The following is a 22305-nucleotide window of genomic DNA, read 5'->3' as shown; positions in this document are numbered from 1 at the left end:
AAGGCTGTGCTGTGTTTCAACCTGAAATGTCCCTGAAGGCCCGTGTGGCACAGGCTTGGTCCCCTGTGTGGTGCGATTCAGAGCTGGTGGAAACTTTGAGGCAGGGCCAAAGGGGAGGCGTTAGGTCATTGGGGGGTGTGCCCTCGAAGAGGACAGTGGGACCCCAGCCCTTTCCATTTCCCTTTTTCCACTGTGAACTCCATGAACTCCTGTCAAGAACTCCCGCCATGAAATGGGTCTGCCTGATCACGGACTGGAACCTTCAAAACCGTGAGCCCAAGCAAACCTTTTCTCTTAATAAGCTGATCATCTCGGGTACATGTTACAGTTATGGAAAGGCGTTTAACACTGGATCTCCACTAGGATCCTCAGTGACAGAGACCATGGCCACCAGCGTCAGTCCAGGCTTCCTGCAGGAAAAGCTCAAGACACAGAGGGCCCCAGGATTAAAGAAAATGCTGTGTGTGGAACTTCCCTGAGAGGGAAAAAGCCTTCATGGGCAAGAATCTGTGCAGTGGTGAAGACGGAGGGTAAGGGCGCTCGTGGTTGGTGCTGGGAACCGTCAGCTGGGGGGAGACGGTGACTTATGTCATTTGCCTCATTAACTAACACACTCGCTTTGCTCATAGACTCCGTGGACCTCAGCACTGAACGAATCTGACAAAAAAAGAGGAGGTGACTGGCCACTGTTTCAAACCATGAAAATATCATCTCCTGCCTTTTAGGATTCCTGGGGAAAGAGTGCATCTTGACATAGTGTCCAGGGACCCGCCACTTTACAGAAATCTAGTCGTGTAAACAAAAAATAGAATGGAAACCCTGAGTCTCACCTGGTGCCAGGTAGATCATAGGTGCTCAGTTAATGCTCAGAGAAGGATACCAGGTGTCCATCCCCAGACCAGGGCCTAATGTGCCTGGGAGGTGGGGGGAAGGTTGGAGCTCAGCCCAAGGCTGGAGAGAGTTCCAGGATCCGGGCCGGGTCGGGCCTCTGCCCACGCTTGCTCTCCCAGCGGCCCACTCCCCGCCTGATGGCCTCAGGTGGGCGAGACTCACCGCCCTGGGGTGAGCAGAGCCCCTGGGATCCGCACCTCTGAACAGACACCCACATGTCAGATGCCAAAGCCGTAACTGAAGAGTGACCCCTGAACCCCCTCTCCCCAGCCTCTCCCACCTGGGCCTTGAAGAAGTGAGGCCACTCTGGGAGCCAGGGGCTGGGTGGGGCGTGGCCACAGGACCTCCACAAGCCCCTTGTCCTCTCTGACCTCCGTCCCCTGATCCATAAAATGAGGGCTGACAGAGGCTGACAGTCCCCTTCTTTGGAGTCAGGTAGATCCAGGCTGAGGCACAGGAGTGGAGCCGTCTCGGGGTCAGTGACAGGGCCGAGGACTTCCACGGAACCTTCTTTCCAAGCCGCCTGCTTGGCCCCTTCCCGTAAGGCCGGGGGGTCCCAGGCGGGACTCATCCAGGAGTCTCCCTGCTCAGGGGCTGGCCCGGCGCTGAGTCCCGAAGCCCCAGAGTCCTCATCGACTCCTGCCCGGTGACTCAGGCCAGCGCAGGCCCCGTGAGGGGGTGGCTGTTTTCCTGCTGGGGGCAGACAGGGTGGCTTCCTGCTTCTGGGAGAGGAGGTGAGTTCGAGAAGCTCTGCTTGATGAGGGGGACACTCCTGCTCTTTCTCCCCGACCTGACCTGGGGGATGCCGGGCAGAGGCTCTGACCCCCCAGGCCCCGTCAGCCCTCAGGGCTAGGAGCAGAGAGCAGCTGCTGAGGGGATAGAGGCGTCCTCGTGCTCTAGAGCAGCCCCGGGTGGCAGAGTGGCCTGAGGTTCCACGGAGACCATCCTATGGAAGGTTCCCGCTGCCTTGGGAGCTCAGGGCGGGAGAAGCAACCCCATTTTACAGAAGAGAAGCCACTCCACAGAGATGGTGCAAATGGCCCAAGGTCACCTGGCAGGGACAGGGACAGGAGCCTAGGAAACCACAGGTGGCGAGGAGGACGGTGGCCTTCACTGGGTCATACTCACAGGGCCACCGAAGACCCAAAAACTGAGGATGAGGAGGTCAAGCCAATTAAAATGAAGAGCTCAGCCAAGATGCCAAGGACAGACAGGAGGCTGGGCCTTGGCAGAAAAGTGTGGGAGACCATCCTTGCATGTGCTGAGTCACACTCCCCGGCTGGGTGCTGAGGCGCTCAGTGGTAGAAATGTGGCAGAGCTTTCCCCACCCTTCTTGGGTGCGAGGGTCGCTGTCTCATGCAGGGGTGTGTCTTGCTACAGCCCCATGGGTGAAGCTCACGGTTCCTTTGTAATATAACCCCTTGCCCTGTTTAGGATAGACTCTTCCATGGAAGTGCCTTGTGTGTGTCCCCTTCTCTAACTGTGCCCTTGGGTGTGGCCTACCCAGGTGTCAGTCAACCTGCTGACAGTGACATCATGAAGATACTCAGCCCCCTGAAACCTGACCCCTTGCCTCATGTGAATAGCTTCTCCTCAATAAAAGGGGTCAGTGCATGTTCTCTTGCTCTCTCTCTTTCTGTGGACCCTTAAGGTCAGAGGAGCCGTCTCAGCAACCCCAAAGAAAAAGGTATTTGTGTCTCTTGTGTGGTTGTTTTGTGCAGCCCAGTCAGCCCAGTTCAACTGGAGTGACCCCTGAGCCTTTTAGTCACAAGAACAGAAACCCAGCAGAAAAGTGTCCCCTAAGGTCAGCCAGCCTCGTTTCCTCACCTACAAACCTCAGGGGCTTAGTATGTGAGTTAAATGAGATAAGACACATGGGAGGCCCTCAGCACTGGCCTGGAACCCAGGAAGCTCTTAAAAAGCACCAGCTACCAGCACGGTCGTTTGCTAAAGCTGCCAAAGAACTGACCCTTTTTCTATTTCATACGTCATCCCCAAGGGTGGGTTTTTATAAGTGCACCCCTTTTGCAGATGAGGAAAACTGAGCCTCCGTGAGGGACCTCCAGTCCTCTCTCGGGCAGGGCCAGAGCCTGGCCACCTCTCCTGGGCTGGGCAGGTACCAGGGTAGGGCAGCAAGACAGTCCAGTCTGTTTGCATTACACAAAGGACGACCAGCCTCTCCCAGTGTCCTGGGTGTGAGGCCTCCCAGCTCTCAGCCACCCCAGGTCCCAGGCAGCTTGGAGTTCCAGATGGCAGCAACGATTCTAGGATCACACCATCTGGCTGGGAATCCCCACCGCCCTGCGATGAGCCAGGGGGCTGCCTCCAGGGGAGACTTGGTCTCCGCCCCATCCATGTGCCCGGAGCCTGCTGGCCGCTCACAGAGGGACCACAAGCATCTTGTCCTTGAAGTCCATCCCGCCCTGCTCCTGGCTCTCCAGCTGCTCCAGGTGGCTGCTCTTGTGCCGGACTTTCTCCTCTGGAGTCTTCAGGAACCTGGAATCCAGATCCCAACCACAAATCAGCACCTGTCCCCCACACAGGGGGCTTCCCCTTGTCCCCTGGTCCCCAGGCTGCTCACCTGAACAGCAGCTTCTGCCCGGGCTCCTTCCTGATGATGTTCAGTTTGTAATAGTGGCGCAGCGCACGGGACATCTTCTCATAGGTCATGTTCACCCGGTTCTGGAAGGTAGAGCAGCCCCAGGTCAGCCCCCTTCGACAGCCCAGGCCTCCCGAACTTCACTCTCCACACGGTGAAGGGAGTAGACTGGGCCAGAGGGTTTCCCAAGCCCCTGGGCCCAGGGCTCGGCAGGGTTTAGTGGCACTCGGTTGAGTTTGGAAGGAGACAGGCAGAGGTGGTCAGGGGAGGAAGGAGGGGAGACTACGCAGTGGGAGCGAACCCCAGGTCACTGTTCCAAAGCAAATGTCCCAGCAGTAATAAATAACCACACGTGCCCTGTGGGAAACAGGGAGAGGCTGCGTGGTGGACTGCACGGGTGGCTTTGGCACCAGGGAGTAGCATGACTGTGGCCAGGTCCCCGACTTCCCTCTGGAGGGCAGGCAGTACAGGGTCAGCGCGGGAAGCCTGGGTGTTGGCATCAGTGAGCCCCACTTGACCACTGGGCAGCTGTGTGACTTTGGACACGTTTCTGTATCTCTGAGTCCATTTAAAATGAAATGAAGTGAAAGTTTCCTTGGCCGTGAGGTTTGTGGTGAGGGATGAATTAGCTGATTCGTGAAGATCCTCAGCACAGTGCTGGGCATTAGCATGTGCTCATTAAGTGGAGCTGCTGCACTCTGGGCCCGTTTCCCTGCCTGGGCGATATGGGGTTGGACCAGATTAAACACCCTCGAACTTCAGTCATTAACATCCTTCCGGCCACCAGCACTGCCAAGAGGCAGCAGAATAGTGCAGGGCAGCTGCCAGCCCAGGCACAGTCCCCACATTGTCCCCTTATTGGGCTAGACTCTTGGCACTTGCTAAACCTCTCTGTGCCTCAGTTTCCACATGACCCCTGCCTCCCAAGGCTGCGGTACTGAGTGAGTTAACATAGGGAAAGCCCTCCCAACAGCAGAGGGCAGGCAGGCGCCACTCACTGCAGTTTAGGAAATGCTAAAAACTGCTGATCGTCATCATTTTTTAAAGTTAACCAGAAACACCTGCATTTTTTCAGTCTTCAAAAAACAAACTACTTTTTTCCCCCCCCAGGACAATCATGATTAACTTAGAAAACTGGTCATACAATTCATCTTCAAAAGTATTTCCCTTTAATGGGAAAATTAGCTTTAGAAAATCTAAACATTAAAATTTAAAAAGAAAATCTACTTTGTTGCCTTTTATTAAACAAGATGGAATCCATCACAAGTCAAGGGAATTCATTCATATCTCAGGTCCTTCTCCTCCTGGAACCAGCATCGTTATATTGTTTCCATTTAGCAAAATCTGATCTGAGCAGGGAGCAGTGACACCCTTCTGTCATCCCAGCGGCTCGGGAGGCTGAGGCAGGAGGATCTCAAGTTCAAAGCCAGCCTCAGCAACTTAGTGAGTCCCTAAGCAACTCAGTGAGACCCTGTCTGTAAATAAAATATAAAAAAGGGCTGAGAATGTGGCTCAGTGGTTAAGCACCTCTGGGTTCAATCCCTGGTATCAAAAAAAAAAATCAAATTTAGTAATCCTTCTTCCTTCTGATATGATTTCAAAATTCAGTGACATCTCCCAGCACTATATTGACAAAATCATCAAGTCCTAGAAGTGTCCCAACAATTTCTTTATCCCTCTTTGTCACCATGTGAATTCTTGTCCACAAGCTCTCAGGGCACCAGCCGTAACAGGGTGGCAGCAGCAGGGGCCACTGTGGCTGTGCAGAAAGTAGCCAGTTCTCTTCAAATTTCCTTAAAGGAACCCAGACATCGGGATGAACCCAGCAGCCCTCACCCGCGGAGCCACACGCCTCTTTTCATTTTTTATTCTGAGACAGGGCCTCGCTAAATTGCTGAGGCTGGCCTTGAACTTGTGATCCTCCTGCCTCAGCCTCTGCACTGGGATTCCAGGCGTGCAGCACTATCATTCCTAGGCCACCACTGTGACCCTGAGACAGAGATGGCCATCCCATTTGTTAATACCAACTCAAAAATAAATGTGGAATCCTGAGCACTGGGGTGAACCGCCTGCGATCTCCTCACGGACACCCACTTAGCTCTGGGCGATCCGCCAAATAGGAATGTGCAGGGGCCTCAGCCGCCCCGGGCCCTTTGGCCCCCACTGCTGACGCGCCAGGGGAGCGAGGGGCCTGGGTTTCTTCCCACCCTCCCTCAGATACCCAGCTTCTTCTTCTGGGCTAACCGGCAGGCACCGTGCAGTCCACGACAAGATCTCTGAAAGGCTCACTGCCAGGGGTAGAGGCTGGTCTAATGTGGTGAGGCCCTGGGCTCCCTCCCCAGCACTGCCCCCCCCCAAAGAGGCTTAAGTACTAAGCAAAGGCGAGGTCACACCTCAGGGACATCCTCCATCCCTAAGAGGTGACTTTTAACCAGTGCACTTCTGGGACCCCAAGGGAAGGGAAGGCCCCATCATTGAGGACCATCCCCTGGTGCCCCGGGGTCCACTCTGACCCTCGCTCTGTCCCCTGGGTATGTGGAGACCAGCCCGCCCGCTGGTCCAGCTTCACCTTTTGGTTCCCCCAGAGTCTGGCGAGCCCGTTCGGATCCACGACTCGGAAGACCTTGGCGTCCTTGTCCTCCCACCTGACGTAGGGCTCGTACCTGGCATCCCGGAGCAGCTGGTACACGTAGTCCCACAGCAGGTGGCAGTCTGCAGGTCAGCACAGAGGAGCCGTGAGGACTGTGTCCCCGGGGACCTGGAGGCCAGCCCAGGGAGCCCCAGCAGGAGGATGAAGACAGGGGTGTCAACAGGAGCAATGGGGGCTCCTTCTGTACCTCAGAGCTCTAGGAGGTGGCTCATAACCCAGGGGACGCAGGAGGGGATGGGCTCAGGGGGCAGGCGGAGCGCCAGGCCAGCCCAGCTCTGCAGACACCCCGGTCACGCTCCCCTATGCGAGGGTTGGCGGGGCCCATGGGCAAGACCCTGCCCAGGCACTCAGCACCTTGGACCCAGGAAGTGCCCAGAAAATCAACACCCAAGGGGACCCTCACAGATCTGAGCCCCAGGGCCCCGGGCCATGTGCCTTCAGGAAAGTCACCCCAGGCAGCTTCCCTGTGAGGGTGGTGACGGGTGGTCAATGTGCCCAAAGCCCTGGGAACAGCACCTGAGAGGGGAGCCCTCAGACCAGGTGGGCACTGCAGGTGAAAAGACTGGGCGTTTATTGGCCTCCAGTCACCTCTGACCCAGAAGCCAAGGTGGTGGCCCCACCATGGCTAGGAACATTTTCCGGAAAGATGGGTGGCTTCTCTGTCCCTGTGTCTGGTTGTCCGCCTGCCAATCAATCCCTTAACAACGAAGGCGGACCGTGAAGTGATTCACCAGGTTAAAGGGCAGGCTCTGCAGCCAGACAATCTGGGTTCACATCCCAGCTCCGCCACAAGTGCTGTGTAATCCCAGGGAAGTCCTTAACCTCTCTGTGCCTTGGTTTCCTTATCTATGAAACCAGGCTAAAACAGTGCCCACGTCAAAGAGCTGTGGTACAACTAAATGAAGGCCTTGGAACCAAGCTTGGCACATAGTAAGTGCTCAATAGAGTTTTAAGAGTGATGAAGCGGTGGGGGAGGGGTGAGAGGGGACGGGGCAGGTACTCTAGCCAACCTGAGTGTCCGACTCTGACTGCCCAAATTGTCCCTGCCCTGGGGACAGACTGGCCTTGGCAATCCTAAGTAATCCATCTGCTATGGCCCAACTGTGGCCAACACACAGGACATCATCCCACTTCCCACCCCCAGCCCAGATCCCCTCACCCCTGGGTCAAAACAACCCTGGTCCCTGTCACCCGTGACCCCTCTGGGACCCAGCCTCAGCACACCTCACTCCTGCCCAGGGAACACAGCCCCCTACTCACCTGCGATCCTGCCGTCAATGGGGGCCCGTGGCATCCTGGGGAAGGAGCAGACCCCCCTGGTCCTGCAGCCGGGCTCTGCACAATGAGATAATCTGAGGGGCCGCCTGGCTGGACTGGGAGAACCCAGGTGGCTGAAGGAGCTGGCAAGCCCCAGGGCTGGTGGCTGTGACAGAAGGCACTTGGCCGTGGGTAGGAGGGCTTCCTGAAAGGGCCCAATCCCCTCTGCAAGCAGAGGAGCACACCGATCCTGCGCGCCCAGGGTCTCCCTGCCCAGGGCCTCCCTGCCCAGGAGCATGGGACTCCTGTGGCTAAAGCTCTTCCCTGTCCACCTCCTGGTGAGAGAGTGGGGAGGCCATAAAGTGCAGTGGCCAGGGCCAGACAGCCCAAGCCAGCCTGTCACTCGGCCTCCACTCCCTACAAGTCACTCGTCCTGTTTCCTCTTTGGAGCAAAGTCAAGCTGTGAAGGTGCCAGGCCTAGAACCCAGGTGCCAGCATCCAGCGTCCTCCACATTTGCCCAGGAAATACTAAGAACTGTCTATGAGCCAGGCATCGTGCTCAGAATCTCAGGGACACATCCCTGAATCCAGAAACCTCTCTGCTGATCTGACACTGCTGTCTGACTGACTGCCGACATGGTCCCGGCCCTGGAGACAGGTAAAGCAGTACAACCTGCTACTGGGACTCATTATGGGGCTTATTTTTGTGAGGATAGATGATTAAAATGAAAAAGAAGATAAAAGCAGTGCGCAAGACGGGGAGAGAAAATAAAGCTTGCAGACAGATGAGGAATCTGGAAGAGGCACAAGTGGGATTTTAGAGACGTTGGTGAGGCTCTGCTGCAGGGTGACATTTGACGGAGCCCTGCAGGAGGTAAAGGAGGGAGCAATGTCAGTACTGAGAAGAGAATCCAGGCAGAGGGGACAGCAGGAGCAAAGGCCCTGGGACATGAGCAGAGCTCTGGCTTGTTCAGCACCCAAGGAGCCCTTGTGGCCACAGCAGCAGGAGCAAGGGGGAGAGGCCTGAAGAGTGGGCAGAGGCCGCTGTAAGGACTGTGGCTTTGACTCCAAGTGAGAAGGGAGCCACTGGAAGATTCTGAGCAGAGGCAAGACACAGCCTGACTTAGCGGTCTCTGGCAGCTCTGTGGGGAACGGATCATTGGAGGTCAAGAGCGGAAGTGAGGAGACCAGCGAGGAGGTTCTCCAGAGGTGGTGGGGCAGCACGGGGACCAAGAGTGGGGTGCAGGAAGTGCATGGATTCAGCAGAGAGTCAAAGGTGCAGCCAACAAGATTCATTGGCAGGATGAAGACGGAGGAGAAGCAGGAATCCAAAGTGATGTCTGTTAGGGTTTGAAAATGAGGGTCCCCCCAAAGCTCCTGTGTTAATGCAGAAACATTCAGAGGTGAAGCAGTTGGATTAGGAGAGCTGTTATCTGACAGCAGATCACTCATTTGATGGTTTAATAATCTGAAAGGACTACAGTATGGCGGCGGGAGCGGGGGGCAGGCCTGGAGCAGGTGGGTCATATGGGCCCCAGAAGGGTTCACCCTCCCTGTGCCCCTTCCCTCCTTCCTCTCTGCTTCCTGGCCACCGTGACCTGAGAGTTTTCTCCTCAGCCCCCTCTGGCGTGGTGCTTGGGCCCAGAGCCATGAAACCAGCCAACCATGGACAGAAACCTCTGAAACCATGATCTCAAAATAAGCTTTTCCTCCTCGACTGTTCTGGTCGGGTGTTTTGGTCATAGAGATGAAAACCCAATTAATTTGCTGTCCAGTGTTTGAACTAAGTTTGGCAGGAGGAGCCGGGGTTTGCTGGGAAAAGAGCAGTGTGGGGACATGGGGCCCCTGGTTTAGGGGCTGCTGGGGTTGAGATGCCCACTAGATACACTGGAGGGGGGACAGGAAGCGTGGGGGACAGGTCAGGGCATGCCTGGGAATCACGGGCAGTATCTAACGTGAATTTCCAGGATCCAATCACCTGATGCCTGAATGTAGACAGAGAAGAGCCCCCTGACCCCGGGTGCCTGACATTTGGAAGTAGGGAAGAGGAGGACCCAGAGAAGGAGATTTGTGAGGAGTGACCACTGGGGCTATAGGAAATCAGGCAAGTGGGACATCCTGGAAGTCAAAGGAAGAGGGTGGCAGGGAGATGACCTCTAGGTCAAAGGCCACAGAGGCCACAGTAAACAGAACTGAGACGCCTGGCAGGAGGGTTTCCATGGAGACAGAGGCAGGAGGGGGACCCCGGCCTGACTCAAAGGACTGCAGGAGCCAGGCTGCGGGGAGGGGGCGGACAGCCCCTGCCACCCCTCCCTGGCTTTGCCCTGAGGATGGGCGGTCCCGCCACGAGGCTGACCTGAGAGGGCTCGGAGCTTCAGGAAGGGCCTCCTCACCTTCCGGGGCCTGGGGCAGCCCGGGGCGCGTCCTCTGCCTGCAGGTCCCCGGGAGGAAGGGCCTGCACACCAGGGCTCGCCGCTGGGTCTTGATGAACTGGAGCAGCTCATACAGGACGTCACCTGGGGGTGGGGGGGAGGCAGGCTGCTGGCCAGGCCAGTGGGGAGCCCAGTCTTTGTCCCCTGTGGTCACCTGCCTCTCGGGACGAAGCCCAGGGTGTCCCGTCACCAGCATCCTGCTAAAGGAGGTGCGGGGCTCCGGCTGTTGGGGCTGACAAGGGGCACAGCCAATGTCGCCCCCTGGCGGTTACAGTTAAAAAGACATCCCTTCCTGGTAGAGGAAGGTGCTGGGCACCAAGGTCACCAAGGTATCCCCCCCCCAAGGTAGGCTGAGCACCCCCACATGCCCCCAGCCTGAGTTCAGTGCACAAACTGCACAACCGTGTCTCACATCCCTGGAGGCAAAGGTAGTTCTTCTAAGGCTCAGGATGATAAATAATAGGCAGACGTGAGTGGCGGGAACATGAGGTCAAGGGAGTAATTCTACACATTGGGACCACTGTGCTGACTGGACCCCACATACTTGCTTGTTTTTTTTCTTCCTTTTTTTTGTGGTACCAGGGGTACTTTACCACTTAGCCACATCCCTTTTAGTTGTTGTTGTTGTTTGGAGACAGGGTCTCACTAAGTTTCTGAGGCTGGCCTTGAACTTGCAATCCTCCTGCCTCAGCTAATCAGAACACAAGGGCTGGGGTTGTGGCTCAGTGGTAGAGCTTGGCGTGTGTGAGGCACTGGGTTCAATCCTGCGCACTACATAAACATGAATAAATAAATAAAGGCATTGTGTCCATCTATAAATAAAAATATTTTAAAATATAAAAAGAAGGGCTCAGTGGTAGAGTGCTTGCCTGGCATGTGTGAGGCTCTGAGTTCAATTCTCAGCACCGCATATAAAAGTCTATTGGTAACTAAAAACAATATTTTAAAAATAAAATAAAAAGAACACAAGTCCCTCCCTGGAGCAGTGGGAGATGGGGGAATGGAGATTTTGTGACCCTTACACAGACCTGGTCTCAGAACTCAGGGAGCTAAGAGGAATTCCCCCAACCATAATATCTATAAGAACAGGTTCCAATTAGAACCAGTCAGCACAGGACAAAGTGACCTGGAACTTCACCAGGCACAGGAGGCACTTGGACATTTAACACAATCCTGCTGTCAGTCAAAAGTCAAGAGGTGAACTTGGGCAGGACTCTGGAAACTTCCCTGGGACCCTCCAATAAAACTCTCTGAGAGGACCCACTCTCCATTAAGAATGACTCCCGTTCCCTTTTTCCTATCCCTTCTAAACTTTGCTACTTTTTTTTTTTTTTAACTAAATTTTGTGTCTTCCTGAAATCCTCTCAAACAAGAACAAAATAATCAAGGGTAGGGATCTCAGCCCCCTGCTGGTCTCCTCTGCATAATGGGATTCCACAAATTTCATTTCACGGCTGCCCCTGCAGGGTGCACTGGTGCACACCTGTAATCCCAGTAGCTCCAGAGTCCAAGGCAGGAGGATTGCAAGTTCAAAGCCAGCCTCAGCAACAGCCAGGCCCTAAGCAACTCGAAACTCAGTAAGACTCTGTCTCTAAATAAAATACAAAATAGGGCTGGGGATGTGGCTCAGTGGTAGAGTGCCCCTGGTATCTCCTCCCCACAAAAGGCTGGCCTGTCTTCTAAGGGACTGAATAGTCCTAACCTCTTCCTAAAGGGCCCTGTCCATAGTCCCAGAAATGCCTCTTGACTCACACCTTTGGGCTAAGTTGCTGATGGTAGGCAGGAAAAGGGGAGGAGGAAAGTGGGGGTATCCCTGGGTGGAGAACCACCTGACAGCCATGGGGTAAGAGGTACACAGTGGGCTCCTGAGGACCAGGGTTGCTTGCAAGAAGTGAGAGAGAATCACAGGCATGATAGGGAGCAGGCCTGTGCTCGCCTCATCCTGGCCCTGCCTCTGCCCAGACAGTCTCGGCTGTGGGAGAAGCCAGAGCCTGGATCTCCTGCCACCATCCACCAGCCCCATTAAAACCAGGGAATTTCTAGCTGGGTGCAGTGGAGCACACCTGTAATCCCAGAGACTCGAGAGGCTGAGGCAGGAAGATTGCAAGTTTAAGGCCAGCCTCAGCAACTTAGGGATGTAGCTCAGTTAAAACACCCCAGGCCCAATACTCAGTACGTATAAATAAATAAATAACATCCAGGGAATCATTGAGAATAATTAACTGCAGGGGCTGGGGATGTGGCTCAAGCAGTAGCGCGCTCGCCTGGCATGCGTGCGGCCCGGGGTTCGATCCTCAGCACCACATACCAACAAAGATGTTGTGTCTGCCGAGAACTAAAAAATAAATATTAAAAATTCTCTCTATCACTCTCTCCTCTCTCTTTAAAAAAAAAAGAATAATTAACTGCATATTTCATAATTGCCAGAAGATAGGACTCCTGAATTTTCCCAACACAAAGAAAGGATAACTGTTTGAAGTGCTGGATAGGCCCATTACTGTGACAGCACATTGTATACATTGCTGGAATGTCACACTGCAGCCTATAAATAAGCACTAATACTGTGTGTCAATTTTTTTTTAAATGGGTTTTTTTTTTGGGGGGGGGGTGTTGTTGTTTGTTTGTTTGTTTAACTTAAATCCAGGCACAGCCACTCGAGAAGGCTCATGAGGGGAAAAGTGCGGCAGAACCTGAGAGGTGGCAGTGCGGTGGGGTGTGTTAGAAGAAAAGAAGTAAATTAGAATAGATGAGAAAACCCCTTCCGCCACACAGGCTTTGGTCTTGCTTGCCAAAGACAGGCTGCAGAGAAAACAAGAGTGTGGTCTTAGGAGACACCAGATCAGCACCAACATGAAGAGCCTCCAGCGAGAAGGCCAAGGGCGGGTCAGACGGACCCCAGAGGCTCTGCCGCCGGCCACCACCAGATTCTGCTCCTGAAACATGGTTCCTTTGACCTCAGGCCCGGGTTCTGGCTAAAATAAAAACTCATGCAGGGGGCCAGGCTTGAGCTCTTATCAGTGCGAATCAATGAATTCTGGATCTTTCTCCAGTTTTGCCTTTGGCTGGGAGGGAGTGCCTTCCCGGAAAGGCTCCCTGCAGGACCCCAGGGGCTTGGGGCCTCCCGTGCTTCCAGGGTTCCCACCAACTCGCTGAAGAGTGGAGCCCGGAGCTTCCCTCACCTGAACCTGGAGCGCGGCGGCGGAAGTCGTCCTTGGTGAGGATGCAGAGCGCGCGGCCGTTCAGCTGGAAGCCGCGCTCGGGAGCGCGCGGGAGCGAGTACTCCTGCTGGGCCCAGCGCAGCCAGTGCAGCACGTCCTCCCTGCTCCACAGCGCCGGCTGGAGGCCTGCGGCGGCAAGCACACGCTGGGGCCGGGGCAGAGGACCCGCACCTCCGCCCCATCCATCTGTCCAACCATCATCCATCTGTCCATCCATCCATCTATCCGTCCGTCCACCATCCATCCATCTGTCGATCCATCATCCGTCCATCCATCCAGCTGTTCATCCATCCATTCATCCATCCATCCATCTGTCCGTCCGTCCGTCCGTCCATCCATCCATCCATCCATCCATCCATCCATCCATCCATCCATCCATCGTTGCTCCTGCTCCAGGAAGTCAGGGCTTCCAGTCCTCTGAGAAGCCCACCCTGAACACTCCCTCTAAGCGGGCCCCTTCCCCAAACCCCATCGCCTCCTCTCACTGTGTCCGTACTTTTCTGTCGCACCACCTTGCTTTCTTGGTCAGTTTTACATTTGCCATAATTATGTGCTAGCTTTTATCACTCTATATGTACTACGGATGTATCTGCTTATTTACTGTTGGTACCCCACCCCCTGCCTGTTTTCCAATCATTCCTTCAACAAATGTTTAACAGGGATCTGCTATGGCACTGGACTGGGTCCGCGGAGGCACATTGTCTGTGTATTCTGCACCTGGAACACACACATGTATGTGTACATATGGCCCCCCACCTCGACCATTTACAAAATCAACTCCAAGTGGGATGGGTTCCCAAAAAATAGAACAATAAAAATCTTAAAATAGAAACAGAAAATTAGATGCACTGAAGGAGTAGGGAAGACCTTAACCATGACAGGAAACACAGAGGCTACCAAATGAAACACACTTGACTATAATTGTGGGGGGCGGGGGCAAAACATACCACAAATGAAACTAAAGGAGGGTAGATTTGGGGGAAATATTTACATCACAGATGACAGATAAAGGACCAGTGCCCATCTCAAAGGTCAAGACAAGAAAAAAAAGTTTACCAGTAATTCACTGAATCCAGCAATTCAGTGTGGTCTAATTTCTCACCTCGGGTCCTATTAGCATGGTAGGCCCCATCTCTTTGCTGTGGTGGCTGTCCTGTGCATTGAAGGGGTTTTAGTAACATCCCTCCCCTCTGCCCACTCAATGGAGGCCCAGGTACAACAACAAAAAGTGTCTCCAGACATGGCCAAGTGTCCCTCAAGAAGAAAGGCAGGCAAGATTTGCTGCCTAGCAGCTTGGCAGGAAAACATCCCAACTGGATGGTTATTCTCCAGCTGAGGGATATTTGGAAAGTTTCCGTTTATTTTCTATTGGTGGGGACAGAGCTCAGTAGAGGAGTGTTTGCTAGCAGCATGAGGCCCTCACTCAATCCCCAGTGCCAGGGGCTGGGGCTGGGGCTCAGTGGTGGAGCGCTTGCCTGGCACATATGGGGCACTGGGTTGGACCCTCAGCACAACACAAAAATAAATTAAATAAATAAAGGTATGGTGTCCATCTACAACTAAAAATAAATAAATAAAAATTCCCCAGTGTCTCACACACACAAAGAACAGGCCATGTTAGCCAGGCGGGTGGTACATGCCTGTAGTCCCAGCTACTCCGGGATCTGAGCCTGTGAGTTTGAGACCAGCCTGGGCAACACAGCCAGGCCCTGTCCCAAAACAAAGAAACAAACAAAACAGAATAGGCAATACTAATCTGGGGAGAGAAATCAGAAGAGTTGTCATCCTTTGAATGGGAACTGGAGGCACGAGGAAACCTCCTGGGGTACTGGAAATGTCCTAGACCCTGATCTCAGGGGTGGCTACATGGCTGTCTATGCACATAAAATTCACGGAGCTGCACCCTGAAATACACTTGACTGAGAGTTGGACGGCAAAAAAAAAAAAAAATACGAAAAGTAAAAACACACAATGAAAAGTACTGATGATGGTGTCAGGCCAGCTGTGACCTAAGTGACTGCCTCTGTTTCCTCATCTGTAAACCCGGGATGATGACAAAATCCACACCAGCCACACAGGACTGTGCCAGGGAGGCTGTGAGGTCACCAATTTAAGGAGCCTCGCCTGGCAAAGCAGGACAGGCTTGTTCTGAGACAAAGGTTGGTACGGCTGTCAGATGGGGTGATACTTGTGAAATACCTGGCACAGCAGCCAGCACACAGGGCTCGGCTGGGCTACCAATGTGGCATAAGGAGTCTACTCCCTCCAAGAAGTCTCCCTGACCTAGTTTCTGGATGAGCGCCTCTGGACTCTCCTTACCAGTCCAACCAGGTTGACTCTCCAGGTTTCACCTGCCCACAGCCATGGCCTCTCCCTCTCTCTGCAATAATCCAATGTATTTTCAGTTTTATCTTATTAACTGTGTCTGTCTCTCGAGATTCCAGTCAGATATCACCTTACTCTCCCCCTGGTGGGTCACTCACTGGGGATTTCCAGCTTGGTTGGCTCCCAGCTCCCAGGACAGATCTGGACAGTGCTCCCAGGACAGATCTGGGCGGTCGTCCAGCTGGGGCAACCATCCAAGCTGCCTGCCTGATCTTTCCAGTTTACACAGTGAAGCATGGGCTCCATCCCGGGCACTGAGTTTGGGAAAGGGAAAGCTCTTCATTCTCCAGTCCTTACTTTGTAGAATTTCCCATCTACTGCTAGCCATCTTCCTTCTCATCATCAGGGGGTGACGTCACTGTCAAAACTCTCCCTTCTGGGCTGGGGTTGTCGCTCTGTGGTGGAGCGCACGCTCAGCCTGCCTGAGGACCTGGTTTCCATGCCCAGCACCCCGCCAAACAAAAGTATTTATCTTGTCCCACTGAATTGATTGAACTTCCTTAGTAACCCCTGACCAGCATTTTGAAAATAAATAAATGGGGTACTCAAACCAGCAGCAGCAGCAGCATCAGGAGCTTGTTAGATGCAGAATCTCAAGTTCCACCCCAGACCTACTGAGTCGGAATCTGTATCTCAACAAGGTTCCCAGAAGATCCACATGCACATTCGAATCTGAGAAGCCCTGGTCTACAATACCCAGGAAGCCACGCTTGTTAGAATGTACCTATTAAACCAAATGCCCCAGGAGAACAACCAGAGAAGGAGGTGGAGAGGTGCCACCCCTGCCCCTGTGAGATAGAGGAGGGGGCCCTGGAGGTCTCTTCCCATGGCTTATTCACAAGGAGGAGTTTTAAAAGTCAATTCCAAAATGCAAAGCTGTCCCCATTCCTTGGCACCCAAAGTAGGAAATTCCCAGCGCTTCTTTAGGGAGCCAGCTGTGGGGAAGAGGCTCAGGAGCAGGAGCAGGCACGAAGACCCCCAGGGCGACCACCTGTGTCACAGCTGACTCTGTGGCCCTCACTGAGCCTCCCCGCCACCTGGCCTCTTTCATTGCCACTTCTACCCTGGGGAAGTTGGGCCGCACCCTACCAGAGCTCCCTGGGCCCCACTCTTGCATCCCGGCCCACCTCCTGTCCTTTGCCCCTGTCTAGACAGCGCAGTTGTCCTTGGAGTGAAACTGCCACAGCTCTCCTGCACATCTTTATCTGGCAGGCAAGCCAACACAGAAAAGCAACACACAGGAAAGTAGATGGTGCTCTTCATCACACGCCACCTCACAAGCCGAACACAAGCCGAAGCAAGATCTATTTAGTTTATTCACCTTCCTGCTGCGTCCCATCAGCCCTGGAATCTAGAGGTGGAAAATGGAATGGAGTGGGCGACTGGGAAAAAAAAATGTCAGAGAGACGCCCTGAGAGGGCAATGGGTTTCTAGAAACGTGGGGTGCAGGAGGTTGCTATCACCCCAGGCACCTGCAAAGCCGACCTCCAACTGGTGTCAGCAGTTTGCTTATTTAGAATGTTGTTGGCAGGAAAATGAGTCATTTAGTGTCCCCTAGTTACCAAGGTCCAGAACTGGGTGGGGTGGGAGGGTCTGAATATCCTCAGAAGTCTCCATGGTAGGAATCATGGACTCTGTGGTGACGGGGGAATGGACGCTGCCCACAGCACTTGGCCTCAAGGCTCCACTCTCAAGGCGGCCACCCCACTCCCCCAGGAGCTTTTTGTGACTGCAGGAGCCCCCTCAGCTGGTGCACAGGGTGAGGTGGACATGCTGGAGTCGGGACCCCTGGAGACAGCCCTCGCTCCATCATGGATGGGCTGTGAGGGGGTAAAGCGTCAGTTCCCTTACTCCCCAGGTGGGAAAACTCAGGGTATGCCCCTCCCTGTTCCCAGAGATGCCCACTGGGATCGAGCACACGCTGTCCACAGTCTTAAATGGCCTGAGGAAACTTTCTGAATTTCCTTCTCTTCTCTCTCTCCCCGGGTCCTAGCCACTATTTGGGGGTGGGCTCCTGAGGAGGCCTGACCTAGATAGCAGGACGAGTGCCTCAGGAGCCCTGATCTAGGGTCCAACAGGCCACAGTGACCTCACCCTGAGTGGTACAACCAGAGCACAGGCTGCTCCAAGAGGGGTGGGTGTGCCTGTCACTAGAAGTATGCAGGAGACCTGGGGATCATCTCAGAGGGCCCTACCAGAGGGGTTCTGCCTTGGTTGGTTTTGGTGCCCTTGGTGAAGACTCCTTGTCACTCATTCGTTCATTCAACAAACAAATAGTGAGTTTCTGAGCTTATAAAATGTGGTCTTATGGAACTTACGATCCTCCCCTTTCCCGTGTTCCAGGGAGAGTCATGGATCTTGAGTTTTTTATTTTTTATTTTTTAAGTTTTTGTTTGGTTTGTTTTTTGAAGGTCTTGAGTTTGAACTTCACTTTTAGGAAGTGTTTTTTAGAGGTCGTGTTAAAATTTCCATCCTTATGTCTTTAGTTAATAGATATGTAGGTGTGTCTTAAAATCAGATCAGATTGTTCCTTCTTTTTTTTTTTAACCCACTTTTGGAGAAAACAAGAACTCCAGAAGTCTTTTCTCAAAGCAGGCAAAGGGTCATTAATCACAGGGTTGGTGGGGGGTGGCTGGTAGTCTTGAGCTGCTCCTCCCCACCCCTGCCCCAGCTCTGGCTCTGCCCCAGCTTTCAGGCTCCCTCACCCCCAGCCTCACCCTTCCCTACATCCCCAATGAGCCCGTGAACATCAAAAAACTAGAAGGTGGTGTATTTGTACTGATCCAGGCGGTGACTAAACTCTGAATTCTCACTTCTCCTTCTGTTTCCCTCACCCAGCAGGGCAGGGCCCTGAAGGTAGAAAGTGACCTTGACACAGCCTCCTGGGCCTGGGTTTCCTTGTTTGGGAAATTAAGGGAGTTTCCAGGGGCCACGTCAAAGCTCTTTCCCAGGGTTGACCTTCTAGGACTTGGCGAGTGGGACAGAGGGTCCTGTGGAGCTCCCCCGCCTGCCACCCTGCTCTGCAGCACCTCCCTGCTAGACTCCCTCCAGCACCTGCCCAGGGAGAGTGTACCTGTCAGTCCCACCTTCCCTCTAACCTAAGGGTTATCTTCCCAATTAAAGGTCAGGAAGTGGACCACAGAGGTGTGAAGTCACCTCACCCTCTGCTAAGCCACAGCTTAGTCCTGTCATAGCTCAAAACGTAGGTGGCAGCCAGGAAACCTGTCAGGCAGTGTTCCAGGGAGCAGGGAGCAAAGTGGTCTGGGTGCTTCACAACCTGAGTCCAACTTTGAGTCCCCATCAAAGACCCTGGCTGGGGTCAGCCAGCTGCGGAGCCGAGGATTCCATGGTTTAGGAAGTACATTTTAAAAAATCTTAATCTGGGTACGGAGGCATGCACCTAACGTCCCAGGCTCCTCAGGAGCCTGAGGCAGGAGGATCACAAGTTTGAGGCCAGCCTGAGCCACAAGACCCAGTCTCAAAATAAAAATAAAAAATTAAAGAACTGGAAATATAGTTTAGTGGTAATGTGTCCCTGAGTTCAGTCTCCAGTTCCGCAAATAAACTAAGCTAAAATAAAATAAAATAAAAACTAAAAACCAAGCAAAAGTCTCCTAGAAGATGACCAGCAGGACCAAAATTTGGCCTGTGTGAGGGCTGGGACTGGGGCTCAGTGGCAGATCGCTCGCCTAGCACGTGTGAGGCACTGGGTTCATTTCTCAGCACCACATAAAAATAAATAAATAAAGTAAAGGCATCATGTTCATCTATAACTAAAAATTTTAGAAAAGAGCCCTGTGATCTTGAACATGTCACTTAGATTTTTTGCCTCTCATTTGAAATACAGACATAAATACATTAATTTCCAGCCTGCTCCAATGCTATGCGTACCCTGGGGTAAGAACATTACTTAGGAAAAGGAAATGAAAGGAGACTACTAATGTTTCCCATGGTTACTGTAGGTGCATTTGACTGTTCTCTAGTATTTTCTTACCCTTCTCTGGCAGTGCCTAATTTTTGACAATAAGCACATGCTACTTTTGTAATAATAAAAATGATAAGTTGTAGCTTAAAAGAAGGTTTTCTGTGCATGCCACTGTTCACTGTTTAGCCCCACCCACTCCCTCTCTGCCAATGTCTCCAATCCTGTCTCTAACCTGGAAAGGACCCAAAGGCTCATTAAGCGCCAGCCCTCATCTCACCACTGAGGATGCCTGCCCCTCAATGCCAGCTGTACACCTTCTCTGACTTCCTCACCGAGGAGGAGTTAAAACCCAGCCAAAGAACTGGGAACAGAGGAAAGGAAACTCCTTGAATAAGCAGTGACACTTAAGACTTTAACAAAAAATGAGCTTTTCTCCTCCCCTCTACTCACGGAGTCTTCCTGGAAGCTTGCAGATCCCAGTCTCACCCAGCAGTTGCACTTGAGCTTCACATCTGGCTTGGACCTGGGTGCCTAAGGGGGGTGTGGCCGCTGCAGGACCTACAGGAGAATAGGCCAGTGTTCCCTCCTAGAGCAGGAGAAAACCAGAGCCGTCAAAGGAGGCTTAGCCATACTGGAATGTATTGAGAATTATTTTTGGAGAGAAAGAGTGTTTATCTCTGCCAATAGACTGTGTCCACCTTAAAGGTACCATCAACATCTTGTTCACAGCAGACACTGGATAAATTTCATCCTTCCAAGTCAAGTTTTCAACTCCTTGAAAAAGATTCCCTAGCACAATTTGACTTGAAATCTGAAGGCCTAGAAATACTCTCTGGATTCTTAGTGAGATCACAACATGGAGACCAAGGGACCAGGATGAAAAGACCTTAACTCAGAAGTAAATAAACACTTTTTCAAAAAGGAAAAAGAATAAGTTTCGGACCCGAGGTCTCACAAAGGGAAGACTTTTTTTTTTTTAATTTATTTTTCTTTTTTCTTTAGCTGGAGCTGAAGATGGAACCCAGGGCCTCACACATGCTAGGCAAGCTCTCTACCACTGAGCCACAACTCCAGCCCTAAGGGAAGTCTTTATCCTAACAGTTTTACAGCCAGGATAGCCCTGGCCGTGAGTTGGTTCATCCAGAAGGATGGGAGAAGAAACAAGTGGCCAGATGTGGTATTTGCAGAAGGATCCCTGGGGCTGCAGCCTAGCCACAACTGCCTCAGTCAGAAAAGGAAAAGTGAAACTAGGTCCTGAGAGTCCATTTCACTCTAGGATCTTCTAGAGTTTTACACTCATTGGTCTGAGGAAGGTAATCTGCACCTAAGGAGTTGGGATCTGGAGCCAGCAGAGCAAACTCCAGAAGCCTTGGCTGATGCAAAAGGGGATTTGACATCTTTTGGGACAGTTCCCATTTCGTTTCTGGAGGAGAAGGGCACCACCTGTCCCCGTTGGTGCTGTTTCCTAGATATCCAAGCCTCAGAAACTGAGAGGGAGCAGACTCGGGTGCCACAGCCTATAATCCCAGTGACTGAGGAGGCTGAGGCAGAAGGATCAAAAATTTGAGACCAACCTCAACAACTTAGCGAAGCCCAGAAGACTTCTCAAAATAAAACATAAAAGGGGGCTGGTGGGAGCTGGGGCTGTAGCTAGGCGGCAGAGGGCTTGCCTAATGTCTGTAAGGCACTGGATTTGATCCTCAGCACCACATAAAAATAAAAATAAATAAAATTACGGCATTCTGTCCATCTACAACTACAATAAAAAAATTTTAAAGGGGGAGGTGGGCTGGGATATGGCTTAGTGGTTATGTGACCCTGGGTCCAATCCCTGATACCAAAAGAAAAGAAACTGAGGGACTGTGAGCTCCCTTGCTAGAGAAGGGGCTCAAGACAAGGACTTGTCTACTCCTCCACCCGCCTGCAAGCAAGAGAAGAAGGCAATCCTGAGGCAGTAACTGTCCGGGAGATGCAGCCAGGGAGCCTACAGCGTGGAGACCCCCGGGTTTCTGCATGAAGGCCTGGGAGAGGGCTGATAAGTGGGCGTGGCTCTTGGAGAGAGAGAAGTGGAGAAAGGCCCTGGGGTAGGATGGGGCCCAGCTCTAAGGGAAGAAAATGGAGAGGGACTGCTGAGGAAAGGGTCCCAGTGGGATTATGTTTGACAGCTGGGAGGACCTGACTTGTGGAGGAATTTCCAGGGACCTCCCATCGGGTTAGTGTAGCAGAAATGAGGAGGAAAGGAGACTTCAGAAAGGATCTGGGGCCTTGGGGACGCTGTGTGGGATGCCTTCGCACCGGGATTTCGGGGAAAGAGAGAGAGAGAGAGGCGGGACCGTCGTGAGGAGCGTCTAGGGGTGGAGCAGAGGGACAGGGTTGGTGGTGAGGGTTAGGAATCTGTCGGAAAGTGAGACTCCAGGCAGTTAAAGGTCTAATAAAATGGGAATCGAGATGGGAGCGGGCAGGGGGATCCGCGTGCGCGGCGGGCTCCTCTGCCGGGCTCTTACCTGCATCCCAGGTGGAGGTGAGGGGCCACCGGCTTTCTGTCGCGAGCGCTCCCGGCTGGCGCTGCTGGGCACGGGGCCGTGCTCCTTGCCCCTCTCCCCGAGGCCCCTCGCTCGGCGCTGAGAACTGAAAGGTCGCCTGGGGCGAAATCTGGCGAGAAGCGCCGGGGCGTGAACCCTGGGCCCCGGGGAGCAGGCGCGCGAGGCGCTGGGGTAGGCGCTATCCTTCCGGGAAACGAAAACGAAAGAGCGGGATCCGGCTCCACTCCCGCCGCCCAGGGCTGGGGGAGGGCCGGGGGCCCCGCGGAGCTGAGCCGGGGGGCGCCGGCTGCCGGAGACGTCGCTCCTGGTGGCACCTCCTGTCGCAGGAGCGGACAGGCCCTCCTGCGCTCTGGCCCTGATTCCCTGGGGGTCAGCCGTGGGGTTCTGCGGGATGTGAAGAACCGG

General features: G+C 53.4%; 1 protein-coding gene and 1 pseudogene across 1 annotated transcript; both read right to left on the bottom strand.

Annotated features, from left to right (window-relative positions):
- Positions 1–2919: 2919 nt before the first annotated feature.
- Positions 2920–22055, bottom strand: Etv7 (ETS variant transcription factor 7). The gene is made up of 8 exons (XM_026383674.2): positions 21862–22055; positions 19808–19943; positions 13009–13173; positions 9791–9913; positions 7401–7475; positions 6060–6202; positions 3473–3573; positions 2920–3387 (listed from the first exon to the last, which is right to left on the bottom strand). Exons 1-8 carry the CDS (start codon positions 21865–21867, stop codon positions 3270–3272), a joined length of 867 nt encoding a protein of 288 aa, XP_026239459.2. The 5' UTR covers positions 21868–22055; the 3' UTR covers positions 2920–3269.
- Positions 4772–5180, bottom strand: LOC113179084 (U6 snRNA-associated Sm-like protein LSm5 pseudogene; annotated as a pseudogene).
- Positions 22056–22305: the final 250 nt, after the last annotated feature.

Source organism: Urocitellus parryii, chromosome 8 (assembly GCF_045843805.1).
Source record: "Urocitellus parryii isolate mUroPar1 chromosome 8, mUroPar1.hap1, whole genome shotgun sequence".
In the NCBI taxonomy this organism is placed as follows: Eukaryota; Metazoa; Chordata; class Mammalia; order Rodentia; family Sciuridae; genus Urocitellus; species Urocitellus parryii.
Note: the sequence above shows the minus strand (reverse complement) of the source record. Positions and strands in the feature narration are given on the sequence as shown.